This window comes from Anas acuta, chromosome 10 (assembly GCF_963932015.1).
Source record: "Anas acuta chromosome 10, bAnaAcu1.1, whole genome shotgun sequence".
Classification (NCBI taxonomy): Eukaryota; Metazoa; Chordata; class Aves; order Anseriformes; family Anatidae; genus Anas; species Anas acuta.
This window is the reverse complement of record NC_088988.1, coordinates 4,859,765-4,886,667: the sequence shown is the minus strand read 5'-3', so window position 1 is coordinate 4,886,667 and position 26,903 is coordinate 4,859,765. Positions and strand designations below refer to the sequence as shown.

At 42.5% G+C, this 26,903-nt stretch overlaps 1 protein-coding gene across 3 annotated transcripts in view; it reads left to right on the top strand.

Annotated features, from left to right (window-relative positions):
- The window catches only part of CMIP (c-Maf inducing protein), a 127,956-nt gene extending 105,702 nt beyond the window's left edge, over window positions 1-22,254 (top strand). For all 3 annotated transcript variants that reach the window (XM_068693144.1, XM_068693143.1, XM_068693145.1), the window contains exons 11-21: window positions 6,683-6,748; window positions 7,845-7,871; window positions 8,345-8,393; window positions 9,856-9,963; window positions 11,736-11,852; window positions 13,210-13,350; window positions 14,305-14,352; window positions 15,131-15,277; window positions 16,654-16,759; window positions 17,888-17,958; window positions 20,266-22,254. In XM_068693144.1, coding sequence (XP_068549245.1) covers window positions 6,683-6,748; window positions 7,845-7,871; window positions 8,345-8,393; window positions 9,856-9,963; window positions 11,736-11,852; window positions 13,210-13,350; window positions 14,305-14,352; window positions 15,131-15,277; window positions 16,654-16,759; window positions 17,888-17,958; window positions 20,266-20,319 — 934 coding nt within the window. In that variant the 3' untranslated portion in view covers window positions 20,320-22,254. The remainder of the gene's footprint in view (window positions 1-6,682; window positions 6,749-7,844; window positions 7,872-8,344; window positions 8,394-9,855; window positions 9,964-11,735; window positions 11,853-13,209; window positions 13,351-14,304; window positions 14,353-15,130; window positions 15,278-16,653; window positions 16,760-17,887; window positions 17,959-20,265) is intronic.
- The last annotated feature ends 4,649 nt before the right edge of the window (window positions 22,255-26,903 follow it).

Here is a 26,903-nt window from a genome sequence, read left to right as displayed (position 1 = left end):
CCCTGCAAATGTCTGTAGAAGTTTTAGGACTTGCTCAGATTTACTTCAGTTACAATGGATCCTCTGTTGACTGATTGCTTTCATACAGCAAACCTGGATTAATGAACCAGTGCTCAGACAACCTTTAGCATATGATGGCTCCACGGTTTCCTGGGAGGCAGATCCTCTGAATATCTCCAAGAGGAATGTAGACTAAGAAATTCTTTGGGGAAAGCTTCTTTGTCTCCTGGATAAATAAATGAAGTGAAGGGGTAACACAAAAGGTAGACTGCAGGATAGAAGCTTGTAATAGAACCGTGTGTTAATGAAGTGTAGTAAACCAACCCGAAACAGTTTTGTGGCCTTTGACAGCTAGCTCTGTTACTGGGTTGCATATGTCTGTGGGCAAACTAATGACTATTAAACAATGTAATGCTTAATGAAGTGATAGTTGATATTTTTTAGATTACACGATAGTGGGTTAAATTTGGCCTCCTCTTTGAACTGTGAGCATTTGCCATGCTGAAGTCAAATGCCAGCTTGAGTATTCACTCTCTAGGAACTGCTTGAAGTGCCATGATGGAGGATTTTGTGAAAGTTTTTCCCCATGTTTTCAGTGTTTTCAGAGTATATAATGCCAATTTCAACATAATTCCTTTACTCACTCCTGTGCTGTCTTGCAAATACATTCATACACACCCAGAATTGGAGGCAGTGTAAGTGAATCCAAGATACTGTTCCTATTACATTCTTGAGTGGGAAGTTGCTGAAGGATGATTTTTTTCCCCTTGCCTAGCCTCCTCTCCCCTTAAAAAAATGTTTGCATTAGAATAGCACAGTATCTGGCTTTGCTTTATCTGATGGCTTCTAAGTCTTCATGCACCCAGGTGCTGCATTAAACATGTGGTGTATTTATTCCTGTCCCCTTGACTCTAGATGTTTTCCATAAACACTATGAACTCTCTCAGTCCTGATGCTGGCTTGGGTGCTGACTCATTAAGCATTGACGGTTTTGGTTTCATCATGCAGCTGACACACGCTTATAAACAAATTCACAAACGGGCATGTTCTTCCTCACAGTCTCCCTAAACTTTATAAGTTTGATATGCCAGGTCTCCATTTCCATATTAGTTCTTGCACAAAGAAATTATTTCTTAGTTCACTCTATACTTTAAAATAACTTTTTTTGATGTTTGCTTTCTTTTTTTAAATTTTAAATCAAGTTCTTCAACAGCAAAAGTGAATATGGGAATCTGTTATTGCTATTGCACAGGTTGTAGGGCAGAACAGCTTTGTGCCCTTTTTCAGATTGTACACTGGTAATTCTGAAGGGCAAAGCCCACAAGACTCATACAGTGCAGGAGCAGTGATACTACACAATTGGTGCAACTTCCCTTGGATTGCCTTGCCAAAGTCCACACCCAGCTTTAGAAATCACAACCTGTGAAAATATAGGACAGTTTCTAAGGCAGAGCCATAGCTGGTATATATTGTTGTAGCTCCACTGAATTGGGTTCACTTCTTTTCCTGTTTACTCCCTGATTTTTTTTTTTTTTGGCTCCCAAAAGCATTGCTGCAGAGATTAGTTCTGCTCCCGATCCTGCCGATGGCATACTGGGAGATCTTAAGACAAGTTGCCTCTTTTTGTGCCTCATTTGCCTTACTTGTAAATGTAAGTAAAGATGCTGAAAGATGTTTTAATAAACAACCAGTGTTGGAAAAGCACTGTAGAAGGGCTAGTATTACTGACAAAAATGCCAGATAATCCTGTTGTGATGCGCACTGTTAGCATGCTTAAGCTCTTCTTGAACAAAGTCTTTCTGATGCTCTAAATACTGTTACTGTACTTTGAAAAATGGAGAATGTGAATAAAGAGAATCGGAGTTCATGCCAATAGGAAGAAAACATTCATTATAAAAACAACAGCTATCCAGGAGCTGAGCTCTCAGCAGGCAGTCACTAAAATAATGTTCTTATTAATATCAGTGGTAAGCCAAACATAAATAAGTTGCTTAGCATTGAATTTAATTGTTCTTTTAGGTGTCTGACTCAATATCATCATCAAAACAAGAGTCACCAACAATGATATCTTTTTTACATAATTAACTTAGGGCAGCGGGGAGTAATTTATTTAGGCAGATTTTAATTATTGAAAGTCTAGCAAATATGAGTTCTTAACAGTTATCTTCAGCAGAGGACATTTTATTGTTCACCTAACTCCTACACAATACATACTTGTGAATAAAAAGCTTCTAATATCGATTAAAGCATAGCAGCGATCATTTAATGATCACTGTAAGACTCCCTCCTTGCACAGAAGGCTAAATGTGCAGGTTAGAAAATTCATCTGCATGGTCATTTCCAAAGCACCAAGAATACCTCTGACCCTTTTTCTACTGTAGATGAGCAACAAAACACAACTATTGCATACGAAAGGAAAACAAAAAGTCGTAGATTTTAAGATGTTGGCAGATGTCCACTTTAAGATGTCTGGGCAGATTTGAGAGGAGAGACAGAACAGCAGAACATGATATTTTTGTCCTGTGCTCAGGAGTGGATCAAACTTCTGTGTCAATATTCCCTAATGCATCCTGGACTCTGTTAGGGTTATTCATGCCAGCCAGTGCCTCCTGAATGCTACAAGGCTGAAATTGGTGCGTAGAAAATGCGCTAAATTAATTGAAATCTTTCTGTTCATCAGATTGAATTAGAGGATCGGAGAGCTGCTCAGCACTGTCCAGCTCCTTACTTGCATGTTAATGTCACCATGCATTAGGGAATCGATGGTGCTAAATTTGCTTCTTTCAAAACCTCAAGTCAGGGGACTTGGTCATCTTTGTATTATCTGGTGGAGTTGCCTAAAAGATGTTTGATCTTGTCAAGCCGCTTGGTCTGGAGAAATGAGCTATTTCTGAGCAGTTGCTCGTTGCTTCTTTATTACGCTCTAAAAACAAAGAGGGTTTGGGGCTCGTGGTCTCTCGGCGATAAGACCAACAGCTTTCCAAACGCCAGCATCCACCAGAGCTTCCCCTGCCTTCCCTGCATTCCCCAATAGGTCAGGGGCATGCTCTGCATATCCCCAGTGGATTCTCTTGTGTCGTGTTTATCAGGGTTGCCCTGGGCTGCTAATATGTTTTGGATTGTTTGTGCCGCACATGACATATGGGCAGGTTTTCATTTTGGTGAAAGGTGATCCTTGGGTAGGAAAATGTATTATGTGGACGGGCCAACGGCAACCGTGGCCCAAAGGCAAATCCACTGCGGAGGGGGGATTATTTTTGCGATACTACGGCTGGCTCAGGTGGTGGCCACGACAAGCACAGCCACTTTGTCAGGCTCCTGGTTACCTGCAGCCAGAGCTGATCCCTCTGCCTCTCTCTGCCTGCTTTAGGTGCTCCCAGCTCGTGCACGAGCTCTGAACGAAGCAAAAAAAAAAAAAAAAAAAGAGGCAGCCGTCTGAAATGAAAGAAGAGCGCAGATGAGATGAGCGCAGACAGAAAGAAAGTGTTTTTGAAAAGGGAAGAGGTGGGAGGAGGAGAAACACCGTAGGCTTTTAATAAGTAGTTTAGTTTTATTCTTGTGCTATGTTTGTTTCATGTTTCCTAGCGCAGATTGAAGGGATTACAGGTTGCATAGATCTTATGTTCAGGTCCCACTCATGTGACCGAGCTCTATATATTTCATAGGAGACAGCTTTCTTTCTCTCTTCTCCTCCCAGGAAAAGAGGCGATGATCTGTTTTTGCTGCCCTCTCTCAGACCTTGCTTCACAAATGGCTGCAGCACATAACCCCCAGCTTTCATCAGTCCAATTCTCTCTGCAGTGTTTTGCTTGGTGCTGGGCTATTACAAAGCAGCTTTTTTTTCTTCCCATTGCAATTTCCTTTGAAGAGCAGCCATGAAAAATTGATTGGTTCACATTATTACTAATCACAACTCTCCAGATTGCTCAAGGAGGAATTTTGGTGGTGTAACACTTAACCTGAGATGTCGCGGGAACTAAGCCTCGAAGTGGGTTTCAGCTTTTAAGGCTCTGCTAGGGAAGATTTGTGACTGCTTTATCTCACGTGATGCGAAACACCTTGAGCACCTTTCAGTTTTCTCACTCAGCCTTTCGACATTTGGGTCTCTCTGCTCTAAATTCTGCTCTTGAAGTTATTTCTGCTGCATCGAGCAACAAAAACCTGTAGTTTTTAAAGTAAAATCAGGCACTAGTTTAGGAAGAATTTCCAAAGTATGTGCATAATAATAATAACAATAATAACAAAGATTGTGCTCATTAGGTTCCTCGGCTATTTGAGGACACGGAGGCAGGCACTGAGGTCCATGCATGAGCTCAGTGTTCAGCTGAACCTAGAGACCATTTGCACAAACTGTGATCTATGTTCTTGCACTTGCCAAACAGAACACAGTTTTTGATGGAGGCAAAAATTCGGCTCAATGGCTTTTAAAATGAATGGCATGGGCATGAAGTTTCTTTTTTGTGTTACTGTAGCTTGACACATGATATGTTTTGTGCCTCAAATGCTAAAGAAAAGGAGAGGAAAATCAATAAGGTATATTCATCAGGGGGCAAAGCCAAGACTCTCAAATGTTATTTGCTTTATGTTTTGAGGAGAACCAACGCTGAGGTTTTTGCCTGGCCTGTACATCCTCCATTGCCAGCCTGCCTGCCTTTACGCTCCAGCCTCGTACCTGACTGAGCTCTTTTGTGGTTGTTTAATCAGTGCAGGTGGGGGAAGAGACATCTCCCTGAACTCAACACGGTGTTGTGGTTCTTGGCCTGTTGGCAGGGGAGTTTCAGGAAGGAAACGGCTGGGAAAGTACATGCTAGGATTGTCTGGTAACACACCTGTGAAGAGGGCAGGGCTGTTTGCTGAAGTACCTACCGAAAGGCACGTAGCTGCATATGGCATGGGAAATCAAAGTGTCCACATTGAACTTGGGACTTCTGCACAGTAGTGTGGAAGAAGAGCTACTAACCCATCCTATGGATTTTGTACAGCATTCATCTGTTTTTTAATATCCTAAGCTACTACCAGCTCCTAGTTCTTGTGGGTTGGTTACTTTGAGATATTATATTGAGTTATATTGGTTATTGAGATATTTTTGTAACCTGGAGTCATACCACTTTTCGGCAAGTCATAATTACTTCTCTGATGGATTGTTAAATGATAATTATTAATTATTTTTTTTTTAACTGCTTCTTAAGAATACTCTGCTCAGGCACACCCAGTTTCATTATGTCCATGAGCATGCCCTGGTGAGCTGTCCCACATGGTGTGTGTTAACCTCTCTCAGTTTATGGAAACCACTCTCTTACGTGGTTCAGAAAGTGGGTGAGACTTCTGGAAATGCATCCATTTAGAACCTTGTCTTTGCAAAAAATGCATCATTTTGGAACAGTTCCTGTGCATATGTTGCCTGTTTCTAATGCTATCAGTAGTGCTGTCCGTTTGAGAACATTACGCTTCGTTCCTTCCTAACGAAACATCAGACTTGTGTGCCAAGTTTGCAGTAAGCTGCAGCCAATAATCCAGCTTTTGAAACTAAAATCCAAAGGGTAACAGCAGTAAAAGGAGACTGTAGGATCCTACACATTGTCTTGTACAGACACCCCAAAGTGTTTCACACCATCTTGCTGGGTTCTGTTCCCGGTTCTGGTGCTGACTTGCTGGATTCACTTCTCCTCACTGTTCTTTGCTTCACTCAACTTATGATGGTTGTGCCTGCTGTGCAACGTGTTGTTACTGCGGTTAATTAGTGCTAACTGATTGCTGGCTGGCTGAGCTCGTTTGAAGGAGCAGAGTGGCCACATCTGAGGTGTCTTTCCTACATGAGGAGCCGGACCAGCCGTGCTGCAGGCGCTGGAGCAGCCACGACGTGCAGGCAGATCAAGACAATGCACTCCGGGGTGCTTTGCAGCGACCCATGCAGGCTGCAAAGCTGCTAAAGGATGTTCTCTTTACCCTAGTTCATGTGAACATCCCCTTCTGGTGGCTCCTCCTAGGAGGGCAGCGCCGTATATTGAGAGCAGAGAATAGAACAGGGCATCAGCTGGCAGCAAACACAACTGAGAGGAGCCACCTCTCGCAGGGTACGCTGAGCTCTCTGCAGTGGTATCCTCATCTGTCCTCTTCCACTCATAATTCAGAGATTTGTGAATGGATTGTGAATGTGCACGGCAATCTCTGGAAAAGTTAAGCAAGGTACACCAAAAAAAAGTGTCAGATGGATGCCGTGCAATTATTTTCTAAATCAGCCTGTGGAATTGTATTTGTTAGGTGTGGGTCAAAAATGGGGGCTTATCTTTCTTTCTACAACTAGACCGATGCCTTCTAGCAAAGGAAAATAAATTCCAATTAAATGCAGAATAGAGCTGTAAATAGCAATGGCCTGGTAATTGCTGTACCAACCTAGATGAAAGTATTACTTAGTGATTAAATGTCAACAGGTTTCATAAACAGCAAATGTCTTTAAGTTGACATAAAGAAGGCCTCTCATTGTAAATACCAGATTTATTGTGTCCCTGTGGAGAATGTGCTGAAAATGGAACGGGAAATGTCACCGTAGCTCTTTGGAGTATCTCAATAAAGCAAAAGAGTTGTTGATGCCTGCAGTAAAAAGCTTTTGACTCCTCGAACTAGCTGTTGACAAACCATACTCTGTGCATGCTATCCTGTTAATAAAATGTTCCTCTTTCAGGTCAGACTATGATGACTGGAGACCAGCCCTGGCCAGCTTGCTTCAACCTATCCCGTTTCCCAAGGAGTAAGTTTTCCCTGTCTTAGTATTTACTGATAATTCTTGTTAATGTTGTTTTATGGTGAAACAAGGTCAGGTAAAACCTGACTGTAATGGTGGCTTTGTGCCCCCAGTTATTGAGGTGGGATTCAGAGTTGACTTTTACAGATAGAGGCACCCAAAGTCTTCCTCACCTTCATCTTCCTTCCCCACTTCTCTAAGATGGTCTAAAAGAGAAAAGTGGTTCACTAGAGACAGGCAGACATACAAGGAAGGGAAGCTGGTGAGGAGGAGAGTAAAGTGAGAGATTTAGTGGAGGAGGATGCTTCACTGGCGTCACAGAGACTCGTATCGTTTGTATTTTGCATTAAATGAAGAAGCTACCCTACGGATCTGCCAGGCTCCCTCGGAAACCTATTAATGAGCAGTAGTGTTTATAAAATGCAGACCTCCACGGACAAACACTACAACCTATAATTGTACAATTTGCTAGCTTATCACATCCCCTAATGACCTGGTGTCTTGAATCACAGAGGTCTAATCCTCTGTGCCAGGTTACCTGGGCTACAGCAAGAGCTTGGAAATAGGCAACAGAGGCATCATTTACCTAAGTCAAACTCGAGTCCTGGGGGAGGTGTAAGCCGTACCATGATGCAAGTCACTTCACAGAATGACCATTAATTGCTTTGCTGATGTATGATATTAATTAGGTTTGAGCATACTTTGATTGCATTGCAATTAAAGAATTCACCTGGCTGTTGGAGGTAACCAAAATTCTGTTCATAATTATATAGCTGCATTGTTAGTCTCTCACTTGGTTTCTTCTGACCCCGAAGCTCCCACTGATGTTAGCCTTGGATGCTTGTTTAAGGCAGAATGCAGGAAGAGCCACAAGATTCAATCCAAGTGCTATTTTTTCTTCATTTTTTCCCCCTAGGTTAATGAAGGAGACTTTACCTGATCTTTTCTGGAAAGATTATTCTTTTTGTCTTGTGTGCTGCAGTTGCTTAGCAAATCCTCTTATTATCTGGAAAGAAATGAAAAGTGTTTTTTTTTTTCTTCTTTATTTCTTTTTCCCCTTTCCTCCTCACAAATCCTCATGATATTTTGTTTTGAATTTCAGGGCGCTTGCACATGAGAAATTCACAAAGTAAGTTGGTGCTTGTTTGTTTCGTTAAGGGGAGTGATTACTTAAAATACTTGTACTAGTCAATAACAGCAGTGATGCATTATTCAATATGGTGTCTCTAAGGTTTTTTATCTGTGTGGGGCTGTGAGCATGTTCTATTAACAATATAAAGATGTAGTTTTCTTTGTAATTTACTGCGACAGCAGGAGCCCAAGGACCAAAGGCACTAGATGCTGATAGAATTTACAAACCAGTTTGTCGCTGCACATCTCTGAAAGCTTTTCTAGACTGTTTTGAATAGACTGTGTCCTTGGTAATCACTTTTAGACCTCCTATTTCCTTCCTGTGGAAGCAGTTCAACTTGTTTCTCTTTAGAGTACATCGTTTAAAGTGTAATCCAAGAGAACTGTGACACTTGTGTGAATACTGCAACCAGCAGCTGCTTTTTCTTGTCCATTTACATTTCTTTTTTTTCTTTTCTTTTTTTGTTTTAGGGAGCTGAAATACGTGATTCAGAGATTTGCAGAAGACCCAAGACAAGAAGTGAGTTCAGTGCCCATTTTCACAGGGCATTAATTGGAGGGATTGCGAGTATGCTTGATCCTTCCTTAAGCAGTTTGTTTCAAAACACAGTGTAGTTTTGCTGCTCTTGAGTCTCAGAGGGGTTAGTAGCCACTCAGGATATACTGTTTTAGTATCAATGGTTCCTTCCCTTATGTGTTGTGACCTTGTCTGAGCTCAGTTGATGTCCTTATTCTTCAGTAAACTGCAACCAGCAAGATTTCCCCAGTTTCTTGATTCTCTCCTAGCTTTTTGTCTTCCATATGAAAAGAAGGGAAGCAAAATCCATGGATCCATGCAGCTTACAAAAAAGCAGGGTTTATTTAACTGTGTTTCAGTTACATTTTGTGCAAATGACCGTAATTCTCAAAAATTAGCAGGAGAAAGGGGGTAGGAGGTACGTTACTGGAACGAGTACATAGCTGTAGCATAGCCTCACGGTGGCTGACTGCTTCATAGCTGTACATGTAATGTGTTTAACATAATCAGCTCTGGCTGACTCAGAGGGGACCTCTCATCCACATTCATATTTTTGTGCCAGCATAAAGAGGAGAAAGCTCCCCCGAACTGTCGGTGAGGAGCCTGTGTTGTCATCATTGCCCAGAGCTCATGGTTTTCATTGTTTCAGCCTTTGTGAGCAATAGTCACCCTTGCTAAATAAGAAAGGCTTTATTTTTCAGAATGGCACCAGGATTTCATCTGTCACTATCATTAAGTCCCCAAGTAAGGGGGCATGGACTTTACCTCCCCTCTGACCTCCTCAAAAATTAAATCAGAATGTCTGTGTCTATTCAGTGTGGAAAAAAAAAAAAGCTTAATGTTGACTCCTCTGTTAAGATGTAGGACTAGATATAGTTATCTCTACGGTGATGCCAGTTCTTCTGTGCATCTTCTACCTTATGTGTCCCTGTTGCATTTTCTGTGTTGGCTTCTTTCACCCAGACTCTGGTCAAGTCTTGTTACAGCAAGACTAATAAGAGTTTTTCGTGATTGGAATGAGCAAGCCATCAGCCTCTGCATTTCGTATTCAGATCATGTCAGAAGTATAGACACATGCTGAGAGGACAGGGGGAAAACAGCAGAAGCTCTGAAATTTGAGGGTTTTTTTCCTTCTTCTTTTGCTGTTTTTTCTTTTCTTTCTTTCTTTTTTTTTTTTTTTTTCTCAAGTGAAAAGAACTGTTCTAGATTAGAGCCATTTTGTGTTTGATTTCTGTACAGGGAATGAAAAATGACATGCAGTTAGCAGTGATATAATTTCCCTCCTCCTTTATAACACAAAAAATGGATTTTGCGAGTAAAGACTTGCTGATGTGTCAATTGGGGTATTAACCATGAAACTTCCAGCAGCCCCCAGTTTTGCTGTTACCTCTGTTCGTCCAGTGTGGGAGACACTGGTGGTTATTGGCAGAAAGTGTAACCTTCCCAATGTCTTCTCTTTTGGCAGGTCCACTCATGTTTGCTGAGTGTGCGGGCTGGCAAAGACGGCTGGTTCCAGCTCTACAGCCCTGGAGGAGTGGCGTGTGATGATGACGGAGAGCTGTTTGCCAGTATGGTATGTGTCTGCAATAATGTGAGTTTAGTAACTTCTCTTCAGAAAGTAGGTAATGCATAGCTGGAGATAAGAAGCTTTACATGTTTTTTTTTCCAAAAAAAATATCTAATTCATGGTTCTGTAAGCCACAAGTATTCACTGGGAAACCTAAATCTTTATGGTGCCAAACCCATTGCTTGCAGTCAGAATTTGGTTAACTTTTCTTTTTTGAACTTTGGCTTTTAACTCGTAGAAGGACTAGAAAGAAAATAACAGATTTGAATCCCTGATGCTGGCAATGTTTTCCTGTACCACCTGGATCAAGTCACATAGGTCTCACTGTGTCTTAATTCTTCATGTATCAAATAAAATGGGAATGTCTACTTCCTTCTCTTGGCTAGGGGAAAAACATGTTGGTGTTGGCTGTTGGCATACAGTGAAGTGGCTTTCATGGGGATGTATGCTTCAAGCGTCTACTGTATGCTGAACATTTTGGGACCTGTAGAACATGCATGTCTGTACTCTTAACTTAAATTGAGATTGATCCAATATCTGTGAAATAGAATGGACAAAGACTGTTCACAAAAGGGTTCGTGTGTCTTCACCGCTTCTGTGTCTTTTTGTATTTGGAAAGAAAATGTCTACAAAACGAAATACTTTCTCCCAAGAGCTTTTGTGGTCCATGATATTTATGAGCATCAGGAGATGAGGTGTATGAAAAAGTGCAATGCTAACATACATGAATATGCAGTACTCTTGTGCCCTTTGCAGGGATGTCCATAAATACTTAAAGAGCTGCTAATGGCTAACCATAACGTTTGAAAAACATCTTGTTCCAAGATGGGTCTTACATTAATCTTAGCATCAGTATTTTCCGTCTCTCAAGAAAACCTCCAAAAAAGCTTAATAATGATAACTGTATGAAATAAAATCTCATTTGGCTTGAAGCTCACCTTTTTAAAGGTCATCTGAGCAGGTGGATACTTAAGAAACAAAGATTTTGTATTCTAAAGGCCTTGCTGGCAGCAAAGCCACAAGGAAAAAGAATTGTATGGTAGCACATGATCTCTATAGAATTGACCCCGTCATGGAATGGGTATGATATTTTCAGCACTATTGAGCATATCCCATGCAATACTGTGGACCAGGGAACAGATTTACAAGCGTATTGTAGGGCGATACTGATTTAGAGTCTGCATGGTGGATCTCTTACTGCTTAGGTTACTAAAAACTACAAATTGTCACATAGTGCTCTGCCAGCAAGCTGGTGGATCAGCCTGGGCCATAAAATAAGATTTTTGGCTAGGAACCCGAAATTCTCTGCAGTTATACCTGGGGCATTGAAATGGGAAAGGATATTGCCAACCTTTTTTGTGAGAAGAGACTCATATTTGATTTGTACAAGTGCATTCGTGCCATAGGTGTAATAGTGTGATACCATCCAGTGCTTTCTGGAGCTGGGAGAGTGTCTGCAGGACATTTGACAGCTAGAGGACTCAAGGGAGTTTTAGGAGAAGCACGTCTTTCCTTTCACTTTTCCCTGAAATGAAAGACATTGCCCCTTTCAGGGCAAAGTGAAAGGAAAGACATGCTTTTTGGCCTTGTTCAAAAAGTCACTTCCAATCAGCAACAAAGCTACCAGGAGACTGCAGCCATAATAGTAACCAAGGCCTCATTTTCTTTAGGTTTGTTGCGAGTACTTAAATTTGTTTGACTATGTAACATTGTCTCTTCTAAATGCATGTTTTTCTTAGGCTCACGTCTCTAATTTTAGCTCTTTGTTTCTCAAATAGGTTCATATTTTAATGGGATCCTGCTATAAGACAAAGAAGTTCCTGCTTTCACTGGCTGAAAATAAATTAGGACCTTGCATGCTGCTGGCTTTGAGGGGTAACCAGACGATGGTAGAGGTAAGCCCTAAGCATACATAGTCATACGGGTTTACAAGCAGCACTCAGATTCAGTTTCACACTGCCTTTCCCAGAATTAGATCTAGTGGAACCAGAGAAGCTGAGTTCAGGTCTGCGTCATATCAAACACCAGTAGCGGGTAGTTGTGTTCCCCTTGATTAAGTGGAATGAAATATTGTTGCTCTGCAGACGAGAGTGTGAATTACATGAGAGGTGGCTGCAAGAATTTTTGGACCAAGAGATTGTTTGCTGTAATTCAGTTGGAGAGACTGTGGTGGGAAATAAATGGCAATGAATGTACAGGCTGTACCGAGGGGTCAGGGTGCAAGGCAGTGAGACCTTTCCATGACTCAATGCTTAATGCTTGCCTTGCCACTTGCAAAATCAGCAGTGCTGTGAAAGTACATTTATAAAAAATATTTGCTTGTATTAAAATGCATTTTTTTAGTGCTTAGGATAGGTTATTTTTCTTGCATTAATAGCAAATATTATTTTTCTGGGTTTTTCCAGAGAAGTTTCTTGATAAATGCCGTCTTACATTTTAAAGAGAAACAGAGGGTGATTAAATAGGTGGAAGGAGTTGCAATTTTTACAATATAATGTTACTTGATTTTTTTCATTATAAAATGAAATGAAAATGCAAAGTTTTTATTCCCTCCATAATTTCATTGATATGATATGTAGCTGAAAATGAAGGGCAGCATGGAGGGGGCAGGTTGTGTCCCACTGGAGTTGTCTCCCGGAGTCTGCCTTGCTCCTGGGGCGAGTCAGGTGTGTTCCCCATGAGCTGGAGGGTGTCCTGGCTGCAGCAGCCAGTTCCCAGCATCCTTCCCCTCATTCTTTCCCCATCTGCCTCATAGACCGGGTGCACCTCACTTAAGTTCTGCTTGCACAGAAAGCCCAGCACTTAGGGATGGAAAATCCAGCACTTGGCTGGCTGCATGGCTCTGCTGCTCATGCATAATACCCTGAGTCTGCCACTCTGCAGTCCCGCCGGTACCTGGGAAATACTGGATCAATTGTACCTGCTCTGATGAGGGCTGTGGCATGAAGCCATCTTCCAGGACTGATGCAAAGTAATTGCACCTCTCAGTCAGAAGGAATGAGCGCTAATGGAAGACAGGATAGATAGGGTGACTTTCAGAGATTAGAGTTCATTCTTTACCAATAAAAAATGTGTTTCTTGTGTTGGGAAGTCAGTAAATGTTGCTAAGATCCTCTAATCTAGCCTGTATAATGCATGCTCTAAAAACTTACCTGGTAATTTAAAGTAGCATGCCCATGATAATTAGGATATTTGCGGAAAAAAATTAATTTAAGCACTGCAGTGACCATTCTTCTTTCATTCTGTTGCTAGATTTTGTGTTTGATGCTGGAATACAACATCATCGATAATAATGACACGCAGCTCCAGATCATCTCTACCCTGGAAAGCACAGACGTGGGAAAGAGAATGTATGAACAGCTGTGTGACAGGCAGAGGGAGTTAAAAGAGCTGGTATGTCACCCTGCATGCAGTATTGCCATAGCACATTGTGGTCTGTACTCTCCAGAAATGGAGGTAGAAAAGAAAGACAAGCAGGGTGTGAAATTCCTGGCTAACAACAGGATGGGAGCAGTATTTAAAGGATCTTGCTGTGAATGTATATGCTGCATGATATTCACTGATGGGTCTAATCCCATACTATGTTTCTGAGTGATATTCAATAACCTGCTTAGAATCTGCATGGAAGAATAAAGGTGAAATCTTGCTGCCTTAAAATCTTGTAAGTCAGCTTGTCAAATTCTGCCACCTTTTGACATATGAGTAGCAAATGGTTCTGGGGCTGGCCAGCATTTCTTAATGCTTAGACATACACATTTCACCGAAGTCTTCTTTAGGTCTGGATTGCAGAGCCCATAAGAAAATGAATTTTTCCTGATTTTAAAGGCAGGGTCTACAGCTTGAAGATAAATCTGCTTTCATTAGCACTTTTTCACCTCTGCAGACATACCTACAGTGTTCCTCTTCTCCTTTCCACATTTACATTTCTCTTCTACAATCCTCTTGCTCACTGCCTGAAAAGAACATGCCTTTTTAAAGTCAAGCAAATGATTTTATCAGCTGCACGGTCACATCCCCCTTTGCTCTCGGAGCCCAGCATTTTAAGGCTGCTTCCTTTAAAGTGAAAGTAAGGGAATAAAGGCTGGCCGAGTCAGACGAAATGCTGACCCATGGCACGGAGACTGCTAGCTGTGGTTAGTGGCAGTCCCCTGGGTAGCAACAGGCCTGCATCTAGCACGCTCAGAAAATAAACCAGTCAATGCAGAAAAAGCAGGGAAGAGGTGGAAGGGCTGGCTGGGAGCTTTGAAATTGGAGCAGGGTTTGTTCTGGTGAAAAGCTCCCTCTACTTCAGTTGGTCTGAAATGTAGAATGGCAACCTCTTTGACCAAAATATCTTCTCTCTTACAGCAAAGAAAAGGTGGTCCCACAAGGTTAACACTGCCATCCAAGTCCACAGTAAGTTAATCTCGTTAATAGAAAAACAAGCTTTGTCTTTCCATATTGAACACTTTAAGTCTTTAAACACTTGATAAATGTTTACCACGTAGCACAGTGGTTTTGGTAGGTCAAGAGGGGAGCCCTTCCACTCTGTCAACATGACTGGAGTTTACACAAGCAAGGGCACATTTCTGCTCTTGGGTCTGCACGCCAGTTTCCAAACCCAGTGCAAGCAGCAGGCTGTCAGATCTATACTGGTGCACAGATTTGGAATGCACAGTTGAATCTAAACATAGATTCGGGGACCAGATTTTGCATTAAAAAAGCAGACTTCACAATTTGCAGTTCTAGATCTTACACACTGATGTCTGAAAGAAACCCGTCACTGTTGCAGATAAGAGCAGTGAAAACCCAGAGTAACTTCACTGAAATGGGTAACAGGTCTGAGCACCTTTTGGATCTAGAATTTGCTGTGAAATCTGCATTAAGTGAAACGGCCCATCTTCACCATGAGCTTTGAAACTGAAGCCTTGGTGTCTCATAAGGATACACAAGGAAAGAAAATTCGTGTTCTACTGTCTGGATGCGTTTTTCCCAGGGTGTGTGAAGCAATGCTGCCACAAGAGCTCAGCTGCTTGCCAACAAACAGAAACTTCTCTGTGTGGTTCTCTGTTACTGTAAACAAGTGGTAGAATTGTGCAACCCTTGCTGGTTAGCAGTATCAGTGACACCACTGCAGATGATTGCAGCCTGAGGAGTTGATAATCTTGCTTATCAATCTGGTGTTTGCTTGCAGGATGCAGACCTGGCCCGCTTGCTAAGCTCGGGATCTTTTGGAAATTTGGAAAATCTCAGCCTGGCCTTTACCAATGTAACAAGTGCTTGTGCTGAGCACCTCATTAAACTGCCTTCACTCAAGCAGCTGAACCTGTGGTCAACTCAGGTAAGTGCTTTGCAGACTGAAACTCAGAGCAGGAACCCATGCTGACTAATTCTGAAATTTCATGTTACGTCAGCATGAGAAGAATGTGTGAAAAGGCTTGCATAGAATGAGCTTGTCGGCATGCTATTTTTACAGGGCCTTTCTATGGTCTCGTTCATCTTGGGAACTGATTTTCTTTTTTAATTTAAGAAGGATGGCATTTAGCTTGGGTTGGAAGTTCCAGTTAGGCATTGTTGATGCTGGGTACTTTACAGTACATGTGCCACTGTTCATCTGAGAAGAGCTTATGCTTTCACCCCTTTAGGACAAAGAAAAGATACTGTGCAGCTTAACTGGTCAAGCGAAACACACAGTCACTGCAGTGTATGTAGGTAGTGAATTGCTTTGAGTGCTCGTCAACCAGAATTTCTTTAAAAACAGCATCAAAATAAACTAAAATAATGAATACGTATAAGGAAACTATAATGAGAATGCGGTTATTTTGTAAGCAAAACGAGGCCAACTTAACTGAATAAATCATTCAGCAGTTAATTGAAAGAGCTTTTAAAGTAAATTTTTTCTTCTACGTTTGCCTGCTGGTTTTGGTCTCTGAGGTTCTCCACTGAAGAGTTTTTTCTTTATTTTCTGTTAGCACCTATTCGTAGTGCTCACTAAAAATATGATAGTTCCCAGCACAACCACAAGAAGCAGTACTTTTTTCACTAAAATGTCATGTAAATATCTTGTCTTGTTTTTCTTCCAACTATTTTTGTATCCCAGAAATTTTCCTCTTTTTGTTTGGGGAATAAGAAGTAGATAGTCTGGAAACTAGCAAGCAGATTCTATCTCCTGTGGATTTGTCCTAGCAGTGTAACTTCTGGATCTGAAAACTCTGATGCTTTTTGATCAAAATCAATTTATTTTCACTAGACAAAGAGACTGCTTTTTGTATTATTAAAAAAAAAAAAAAAAGAAAAAAGTTTAGATTCCATTTTATTTTGTGATATCCTGGTTTCCATTAATCCAGAATTTAGAAACAGCAGAAATGAAGAGGGTCAATAGAACAATTACCAATCAATAGTACATTGTTCTTGCGACCAAAATAGCTAATTAATACCACTTGCATTGTGTGCTTTTTGTGATGTGGTTGGGAGCTGGCTGAGACTGCCATAGCCATCTTGTATAGCCTGGGTGGGAGCCCTCATACACAGTGCAGACATCAAAGGCGCTGTTCTCATTAACTGGTGGCCTGTGGATAAGCGCTGGGTAGTGAGTAAGGAGACCTGTACTCAAACCCACAAAATTATTTACAACCTGCAAGCCCTGTCCTAAATGTGCGCTGTTTGCACAGTGCTGTTCGTGCACTTTTGTGAAGGCAGCTTTGCTTGCCCCCACAGTTCGGGGATGCGGGGCTGCGGCTTCTGTCGGAACACCTCACGATGCTGCAAGTGCTCAACCTGTGCGAGACGCCCGTCACGGACGCCGGGCTGCTGGCGCTTAGCTGTAAGTGACCAACTCGAGCTATGGAGGGTAACGGTGTGGGTTTGGAGGAATTCACATGGTTCACACAGCAGATTTCGTTCTTGGCTACCACAGTGACGTAGGACAGGCAATAGTTGTGCTGAGATTTAAACCGTCCTCCTTCTTGTCTGCTCGAGTCTGACTCGAGTTTGGCTGCCACCTGAGCCTGCCGTAATGCTTCAAGCATTCTTTTTATTTTTTTTTAATTATGTTTTGTCCCAGACTGTACTCTCCCTCTTGCCTCTAACTGTACCGGTGTCATTTGTCTCAATCTCACATCGTGACCCATCACCCTGGGACTTCCCAGCCTTTTTCTCACTCCCTGCTCTGCGCAGGAGCCTGTGCTTGTGGTGATGGAGGGGAAGATTGCAGAGCCACATAGCAGCTTTTTAGTGAGATAAGCAGCTGTGTGCAGCAGGTTCCATATTTTCTGGCATGTCTTGCTCCTTCTTTTTGAGGAGGCTAAACTCTGGCCGTTCTCATTTGGTTTCATATCAGAGCTAAATAGGGCAAGGGAGTGCAGGGCCATGTAAGCAGCATTCAGGATTCCCCTCTGCACTGAGCACTGCGTGATGTGCCACAATGAGCCTCTTCCTACATCCAACAGAGTATTATAAACCTCGCCTGTTGGGTTTAAAGGGCTCCTTTAACAGGCTTGATCTTACACAGACATGCCAGACAGGCCAGTAGTTACAGCTCCTCTTAGGAAACTATTCTGCTAAGTGCTGGAGCCCAAAATGGAAATAGGTCAGGGGGAGAAGGGCTGCTGGTTCAGCATGCCCCCTGCATACAACAAGCAAAGCACTGAGAACAAGCATTGCTCAGAATAATGTGCAGGAAACTGATTATGAGAAGTTGCCTGAACTCCTTTGAAGTCAGTGGACTTAAGCATATGCTTAATGGCCCTTCCTAAATAGGGACTTTTTCCTGGATGAGGGCCCAAACAGCTGTTTATGCATTTGTAGCTCTATATTTTACACTATTCAGCTTTTTCCTGAGACTGCAGCACATAGTCATGTCTTGTTTATGCTTTAGCCTACCATGAGCCTGATATTTCAAGAAAACGCAGCATGATCCTAAATATGTATGTATGTGTGTTTTCTCTTTTAGCCATGAAGAGCCTGTGTAGTTTAAATATGAACAGCACCAAACTTTCAGCGGATACCTACGAAGATCTCAAGGTATTTCTGAGTTAACACCTGTTAAAGATGAGAAAACTAGCTGGCCCAAGAGGGTCTGCAAATTTAGCAAATGCACAGTGGTAGTGCCCAGTGCAGAGAGCACTGGCCCTGCAGTGTGAGTAACGTGACAGTCACCTGAAGAGATGTGGATTATTTTAGGAGGATAATGGCTGATGCATCTTTCTGAGGTTGATGGCTCTGATGGACTCAGGAAGTGTTTAGTCTATTGAGTGGATGAGCATGAGGTGGAATCAGAAATGAAGTCAGGTCCTTTTTTTGCTGGAGCTATCAGCGGTGAGGGTTTCATGAATAGGAGCATAGTGGTTGCTACCCATGAGGATGCACAAACAGGGAGAATCTAGAGCACACCTCCAAAGCCATGTCTTGTACCGTTAGCAGGACCAGAAGTAATGTGGATGAACAGCATTACAGAGATTTGGTTCATGACGCAAAGGAAGAATTAAGGGCATTGGGAAAGGTGCAAGTTTATCTTGACACCTCTTGGACTAGAACTGTGCTTTAAACAGAAACACCTGCACAAATGCCCAGTTCCCTTGAGCTTGATATGTAAGATGCCTGGTGTTACCATTTGTACTGTGAATTTACAGCCACTTCAGCAAAATGGTAAAGAATGAGAACGGAGCTGTGGGAGGGGACTGGCCCCAGGTGGTTTCAGACAAAGACTGACTGAGATGTGTTGGCTTGTGCGACTTCACATGGACTTTTTCTTCACCACTCTGGTGTTGTGTGAGTCACATCTCCCCCCAGAGTCTTACCTTGTAAACCTAAGTGCTCAAGATGAAACTCCACATTATGTTGTCGTGTGTTGAAACCTTAGGTCGTGCCAGGTTTACTCAAAAAGGTCACAACCTTGGGTTGAGTTTCAAACTCGTGGCAAGTCCTGAAACTGCTCTGCTTTCAAAATTCACTGCAAATGTATATCTTCAGTTCTGGCTGTGGAGCCAGGGCTCCCCCAGGGACTCAGTTGCAATGCTGCTAGCAGAGATTTTTCAAGATCAAGTTTTCAAAACTTGTGTCACAATTGTATATGCAAAGAAGTCGTCCTTGGAATTAACAGCTGGCTTGCAGATGGGTTCACACAATGGAGCTTGTATCAGGCCTCAAGCATTCACAGACAATCAAGGTCAATGCTGCATTTGGCCCAGGGCTCTGAAATCGAGTGTACTGAAAGGATCCTCCAGTCCAACGCCTGCTTCCAAGCCCTTTTGCCACTAACTTGAGGCTGAAGCTCACATTTTCCAAACCGGTTCCCTCTGTTCCGGTGTTGCATGAACAGTCCTCAGCAGCAACACAAGAGAGTGACTTGCCAGGGCAGACAGCAGAACTGGCGATGAGCAAAGTCGTGTTGATTGCACAGGATTAAAAAAGCTGAGAACGACACGCGTCACATTTTCCCTTCTCACCTCTTTCATCAAGATGAATCGTAGTGGCCATTTTTTAGAGCAGCGTGCACGTTCAAAGGGAGGGGAGTAGTTTCTCACCCTGGGGCGCGTGGTTATAGGTCTGTTGAGAACACCTCAGCCTTCAAAGAATTTGTTTTTGATACAAATCTCCCCTTCTTCTCCCCTCAGTCTGCAGCAGCATTCGGGGCACAAGGCAGTGATGCCATTTCCTCCTCACTCCTGCTCCCGCCCCACTAAACACGCTTGCACACACACAGACACCCACATATGTACCAGGCGGGCTGAACCAGACAATAAATAAACACCCACTACTGAAGTCATTATTGCCTAACTGAAAAATTATTTGCTGGCAGTGTCTGTAGGATTATGACTAGCTCTTATCAAAATATGCGTGCACATAAATCAAGGAGTGAGGTAATAACGACTCCTAGAAACTTTCAACTTCTCAATTATGCCCCAGCCTAATTAAATGTGTTCGGGTTTGGAGAATTAGCTGTATGATTATGGTCAGAGAGCATGAAAATGGGACCGACAAGTAGGAATAGAACAAAAAGTTGATTGCCACCTGTTTCATGTAGGATAACTTGGGAACAATGAGTCCAAATGTGTTGGAGTTTGTGGAACTGAAACCACAAAGGCACCAGAAGTTGCTAGCACTCTCTAAACTTGTTTAATAAATGGAGGGAGAAATCAGGCAATGCCATAGCGTGAAGGCTGCTGCAGTTTGAGTCTGTTGCTGTCACGACTGCAGCTTGACAAACACCTTTTGATAAGCCTTTGTAGAAAAAAAAAGGCTGGGATCTAATCATGGTTTTTGTCAGTTGTAACAGAGCCTATGTCCTGAAAGCATGTAATTAATTCTTTTTTCTCCCTCCCCACGCAGGCTAAACTGCCCAACCTGAAAGAAGTGGATGTTCGCTACACTGAAGCGTGGTGAACTCTCCCTGCCTCCAACTCTCTCTTTTGCTTCTGACAGGAAGGAAAAGATTTTTAAAACAAACAAAGAAAAACAAACCGGAAAAAAATAACTTTTGGCTAATACCTGTAGAGCAGTGAGTGCTGGGACTTGGTGGTAGGAGTCGTGGTATGAGGTGGAGGAATTGTGTGTGTCAGGGGACAGGGAAGGCCTGGACCTGGCCGAATTCTTGCAGCTTTGTGATTTCGGAATCAACGTAATTTAAATTGAAAAGGAGAGAATTTAAAAAAAAAAAAAAAAAGATAAAAGAGGAAAAAAGAGGACTTTGTAGCAGCAAGAGGAATATAAAGAGGAAAAAAAACACCTTTGTGGATTTTCTTTGCCTTTGTGTTTTATGCCGTGTGGAGAAAAAAAATATATTCATTTGTCATTATTTACCTGGGTTTCCTTGGCTGGCACAGTCCGAACTCCTCTTTGACCAGTTTTGCTCCAGAAAATCAAACTTACAAAAATCTCAAGAGAAGAAAACCAAAAGCGATCTGATTTTCACCCCCCCTCACCCTGTGTCCTCTCAGTTGTTATGCAAAGTAATTTTGTTGTACATAAGATTTACATAATGCACCTATTTAAGAAAATGGTTCACAAATAACAGGTCTGGGACCTGTCTTTTATTTATGAATTGTTAATTCTTTTACCCTTTTTTGCGTATAGTACTGTATAAACTAGTTTGCTGTCTTGTTGTTATTATTATTTTTTTTAAAGGAAATGTCCTCAAAGAATTGCCTTTTAGTAATGCAGACTGTATTATACTCCCTCTCTGTCACCACATTCATTGCTTGTCTTTTTGATTTCAAAATGCCTCAGATGTTATTAAATAGGAAGGAAAATATCTATCATAGGTATGGTTGTTGGGGGAGGGGTTGCAGGGATTAATAAAAATGAGATTTCCTTCCGAAGTCTGGAAAACTTTCTTTAAGTCTTTTAAACCACATCAGATTTAACCATGGGTGATAGGGAAAATTTGTCACTTATTTTGCCAAGGGGTAATAACAAAGCTGTCGATTTTACAAATTGCCTCTGTTGTTTTCTGTTTACGTCCGATATTTCAAAAAGTGAAAAAAAAGCTCTCCCTCCATTTTGTGCATAAGCTTTTTTTTTTTTTTTTACCTTTTTTTTTTTTTTTTTTTTTTTTTTGCCTTTTCCTCTTCTCCGCCCTTCCCTCCCTCCCCCTACCTGTTCTGTGCACGCATTGTTCTGCATGTTCCTCTGGGGAGGCTGCAAACATAGCCTTGTCGCTGATCTGATAGCTCTGACCTGTCTGTAAATGTGACTGCTACGTTTTTTCAAATTTTCTTCCACAATTGCTTAGAAGATGATTTTTTAAAAATTGTGGTTTCTTTTATAACTATGCTGTTGACTTTTTTTTTTTTCATAATGAGCCTTCATTGTACAGAGCTGCTTATTTAAAAAGAAAAAAACAAAAACAAGTTTTTCCTCTGTTTTAACACCTTTATTTTATTCTTCAGCACCTCAAGGTTTCACATACAGCCAATGTAATTTTTTATATATAAATATATATATATTTAATCTTATTCAATGGAAGCCAAGCTTTGTTTTTGTTTTTGTTTTTAAACTTTGTTGCTATGTAGACAACCCCTACCCAAATCATGTTCTTTTTTTCTTTTTTTTTTTCATTTTTTAAATAAATGAAATGGAAATTGAGTCTTAACTCATGTAGTGTGCCAGGTTTTTTTTTCCCCTTCAAATCCCAAACTGTATGCAGATACAGTATGGGAAGAAAGAAGAAAAAAAAAATAAAAAGGAAGAAAAATTATGCCAACATTTTCCTTAGCACTGTTGCTTTTACCAATGGTTTACTACTACTGTTCTGTAGCTGTGTACAAAGAGATGTGAAATAATTTCAGGCAAAAATAAACTGTAAGTGACTATCTTTTAGCTGCGTGCTTTGTGCTTTCTTTGAAGGAAACTTTCATCGGCCTGGTGAGTTGGGGATGCTGTAGGAGGCAGAGCTGGAGCCGGAGGACAACAGCTTGCCCAAGGATGGTGTCATCAGGAGCCACATGTGCTCATTGCTGCCCTAATGTAGGCAGTACTGGAGAGGTTGGGGCATTTCCAGGCTGTGGAGGGGTTTCTGTGTGTTGAGGCGCTTTGCAGGGCAGTGTCCCAGTGGGGTGCTGCGCTTGTGATTTGCTCTCTGTCCGTGATAAAGCGCTCCGGTGTGTGGGCTGGGTGCCAGCACAAAATCCAATCAGGCTCCACTTAGAAGAGCTGCTGGAACTGGTTTCAAGAGCCACTTTCATTGCCTATGTTACCTGGTTCGTATTCTCCTATATCTATCCATATTTCTGTCCTACTCCACAAAACAGACCTTAGGACATGGAGAAACACCGGCATTTTGGAGTGTGTTCCCAGCCAAGGTAAGAAGTGCTTGAAGGATGGCCCTTAATAAAGAGCATAAGCTGTGACTTCAGCTTTTCCCTCTGAAATAATGCAACACCATGGTGAAGCTATCGGTCTGTTTGAGTGCTTTTCCCCTTGGGTACTTACTGCCACGTGTGGATTGTCCTCTGCAGCAGGACAAGCAGTCCTGACACCTCAGGGAGCTTAAAAAGCTTTTCTGGATCCTGAATAAACAGAAATACCCCGGTGATGCTGGAGGAAGAACTGAGACTTTGCCCAAAGGAGGAGAGCATTGGCTGTGGTGAGACGAAGGCGTTTTGCAGCAGGCAATAGTTGGACGTGGGTTCCCGCTGCCAGCCATAACCTGCTGCTCCCCAGGGCTCTCCCTTCTGGGGGATCAACTACAGCACTCTCCTAAATGGGGAGAGTAATTGGGATTTCTGTGAAAAGGCTCCTTAGGGGAATGATCCCTCTTAAAAAAAAAAAAAAAAAAAAAAAAAAAAAAAAAAAAAAAAGGTTGGGTTGTGTTACATCTGTTTTTTCTGAGAAAAAGAATTGCAGCTAGCTAGCAGATGATCGATCTGCTGTTAAAGTGATGCATGTGGTCTGTCTCGCTTTGCAGTAGGCATCTCTGTGCCCAGCCAGGTGCCTTTGGCATCCAGCCAGCATCAATTACTGAGCGACGTCATTAGAAATTTCTAATGATTGCATTGGAAAAGGGGTTCTCGTATCGGTTACAAAATGGGAGGGTTAGATGCGGTGTAATAAGAGATGCTATATCTGAGCTTGCACTCAGAAAGGTTTTTCTGAGTTTTTTTCTAGCAGAGCATTTGGGTTCGTAGGGTGCCCTGGCAGTTCCTCCTGGATAATGATGCTTTTCTGCCTCCCTTTCTGCTGTAGCTTGTTGATAATACGAGCCATTAACAAGCTGCTCAATTTCATTTGGGAGGTTACAGCAGCTCATCTTTCCAGGGACCGCGAATAGCAGGGGTTTGGCTTTCAACCCAAACTAGTGTGGTAGCTTTGAAGCAAGTCCAAAGAGCACAAAGCAGCAGCACTACCTTGTTCCAGGGGCAATTTTCTCACGTTCTCATTAAAAACCTGCAGTTGTACTATCTTCCTGTTGCTTCCCCTGCTGCTCACAGCTACGTGTGGAGTTCTGGAAGACCAAACGCAGAGCTGAATCTCACAGAGCACCGGTTACTTCCAGTTTCCCAACTGGGTGTGTACTAGATCGCTCCTCATAAGCCTAAAATCCTGATAATTCATCACAGATTCGCTTGAGGAAAGTGCAGGCAGCCTGACAGCTGGTGACTTGAAGAGTTGCTTCATCTATTTTTACCAGGTAAGAGCTTGGTGTGTCATGTTCGTGCGGTCCTTTTACAAAAGGGCCATTCTAGGCCATCTCCAGACCCTGAGGGCTCTCGGCCTCCTGCTGGCTGTGGGACCTCACGGGCAGATGTGGTAGATGGTGGCCCCAGAGTGGGTGTGGAGCATCTGGGGTGCCCTCAGGGCTGATTCTTGTGGTCTGTGGGCATCCCGGTCTCCTGAGGGTGTCTGTGTGACCCCAGAGCATGTCAGCCATGCCTCCAGGGTTTGAGCAAGCCTTCACCCCGCACTGGGGGCACTGGGCACAAAAAGTCTCTCTGCTATTCTTTGCCCCACGTTTCCCAAAGTGCATCAATCCTCCTCAAATTGAGGTAGAAGTCCTCTTGGAAGTACAGTGTGAAGGTGTTGGAGCGGGCAGGAAAACGCTTGTTGGCAGATCTGTGTGGGGCCTGAACTCTTTGCTAGGAATCCCTAAATGCAGTAAGGGTATAATAAGGGTAAGGAATGGTAATGGTGAGATTAAAAGAACAAAGTGGAGGCCAGCTCGGCCTGTGGCTGCTGTCTACTAAGCAACAGCCAGGGCCGGGCCTGTTTGTCTGTGGGATTGCTGCTCCCTGATGGCCGTGAGCATGACTAAACCCGTGTGTTGTACACAAGGACTTCTAATCTGGAAAAGAGCTCCTTGAAACTTTCTATACATCTCCAAGCAATAAGGCCATAGAGGTACTACTGTTCTCACGCTAAAGGCAAAGCTGACCTCTCCCAGCCTCTGTGAAGCCAGCCAGATGTACCCATTAGAAAGGATCAGTCAACTCTATGGCTCTCTTGAATTTTTAATGCTTTTTGCAAACTAAATATAGTACAAGCTTCAAAATACTTGTTTTAAGTGGATGTTAACATCCAGTTTTTTTTTTTCCATTCTCTTTTCTATTGACTGGGGAATATCATAAGTAAATATTTGAGATGAGCCATTTTTATTAAAAACAGATCTTGGAATATCCTTTTTGCCAGTAATATTAAAAATGTGGGTGTTTTTCCCGCTAGCTTCGTACCTGATTTTGTTTTTCAGGTGATCTCACTTTCATGCTTTTCACCTGCCAGGTGGAACAAATAGTGTAATATATTTGTACTTATAAAATAGGCCCTATCAGATTTTAAACATATATGTACACAAATCTCACCGTGACCCAGTGGTCATGAAAGAACTCTTGTCAATATAGCACTGCCAATGTAAATATATGTCCTTTTTCTACGAATCTTTGCAAAGATAAAACAAAGGTCTGTATACCAGAATATAGCTCATAGCTCCTTTTCACTTCACTACTAGCATTGACTTGGTCTGAACACCTAAATTGATGAGTTTGCTTCACAGATCTAGCAGTTGATATAGTAACCAGCTTCTTGTTAATTCTTGTTCCAGCTGGGCTATAATATCAAAGCATAAATCCTTTAATTGTAACACAGCATACATTTTGAAGTTGAATTGTTGACTGCAGATAAATGTTAAAATCTTAACACTCTCCCACCCCAAATCTCCCATTCTTACATATGCTTTTACTATAAAACCAATGTTTTTGCATTAAATTATGTGAAGTTCTTAGGGAAAGGGGGACAGCAAGGAAAAGTTTGCTTTGAATGAGGAGTTGATTTTCTCACTTTAATAGAAGTGTTGCTAGCATCTTTGGTATGCAGTATATCATATTTAAAATACAAAAACCTTGGCTTTGGGATAGTTTTATTTCCACGTTTTACCAATTATGATGACATTAAGGATAACTAATGTTACTGACTCATTTGCCAGGTGCTTTGAGACCTTGGAGATAGGTTTTGTTACATATTGCTGCACTAAGAGTCAGCGTTGCACTGCTTTGTGAACCTTGGAGGCTGTATGAACACATTTATCAGGAATGCTTTGAATTTGGGTTTAAGCATCATAATTCTAGAAAGATGCAAGTTCCAGTTCATTGTTGTTTACTCACAAGAGAGAAGAAACATTGCAAAACAAGTCCACTTACTGGGATTTCATGTGGTTCTCTGATCTCCCACGTGGTGCTTTCTCCATCTCCACTGGATGGGATGGGCAGTGCTGGGGCTGGCTGAATATCCCAAGCCCACACACCCGGAGCTGTGCAAGGCGATGACAACTGGGCAGAGCACAGCAGAGCTGTGCCTGGATGGCGATGAGTGCCAGCACTATGGAAAATTGCTTTCTTATGGATTTTGAGATGTATAGACCCTCTGATGTTTAAACCAGGAGGCTGAGTGTCTGCTAGGTAGTGGTAATGGAGCAGATCTGCCAGCTCTCTGGTGGCTTGGTGTGATGTCTGGTAAAAGCATCAGCACCTGCTGGCCTTGTCCCCATGTGGGGACCATCCCACCACTGTCCCTGCCCTGGTGACAGGGTCCCCAGCACCCCCAGATGCTGCATGGTGGGACCAGGGGCTGGCGGGGTTCCCGCGGCATCGCCCCCACACGCTGGCTGCACCCTCAGCTCCTCCTGAATTAAATAAATAAAAAGCCCCAAAACGGGAAGAGGAAAGAAAAAAAGGAAAAAAAAAAGTTGCACTTGAGGTTAGCGCTGCTCTCTGCCGCAAAGCCGATGACATCAATGTTGCCATGGTGACAAAATCTTCACTTAGGTATGGTGAGCGCCCTGAGCTTGCGGCTGCCAAGGAAACCCGCCCGAGCGCCAGGCAGCCCCGCGCGCCAGCACACGGCCTGCGGCCTTCCTCCTCCTCCTCCTCCTCCCCATCCTCCTCAGTGCCTCTACAGGCACCATGTGCACTGCCCTGTGCTCCCCAGCCTCCTGCCAGCACCCTGTCCTCCTGGAAGTTACTTGGGAAAATCTTTCGTCC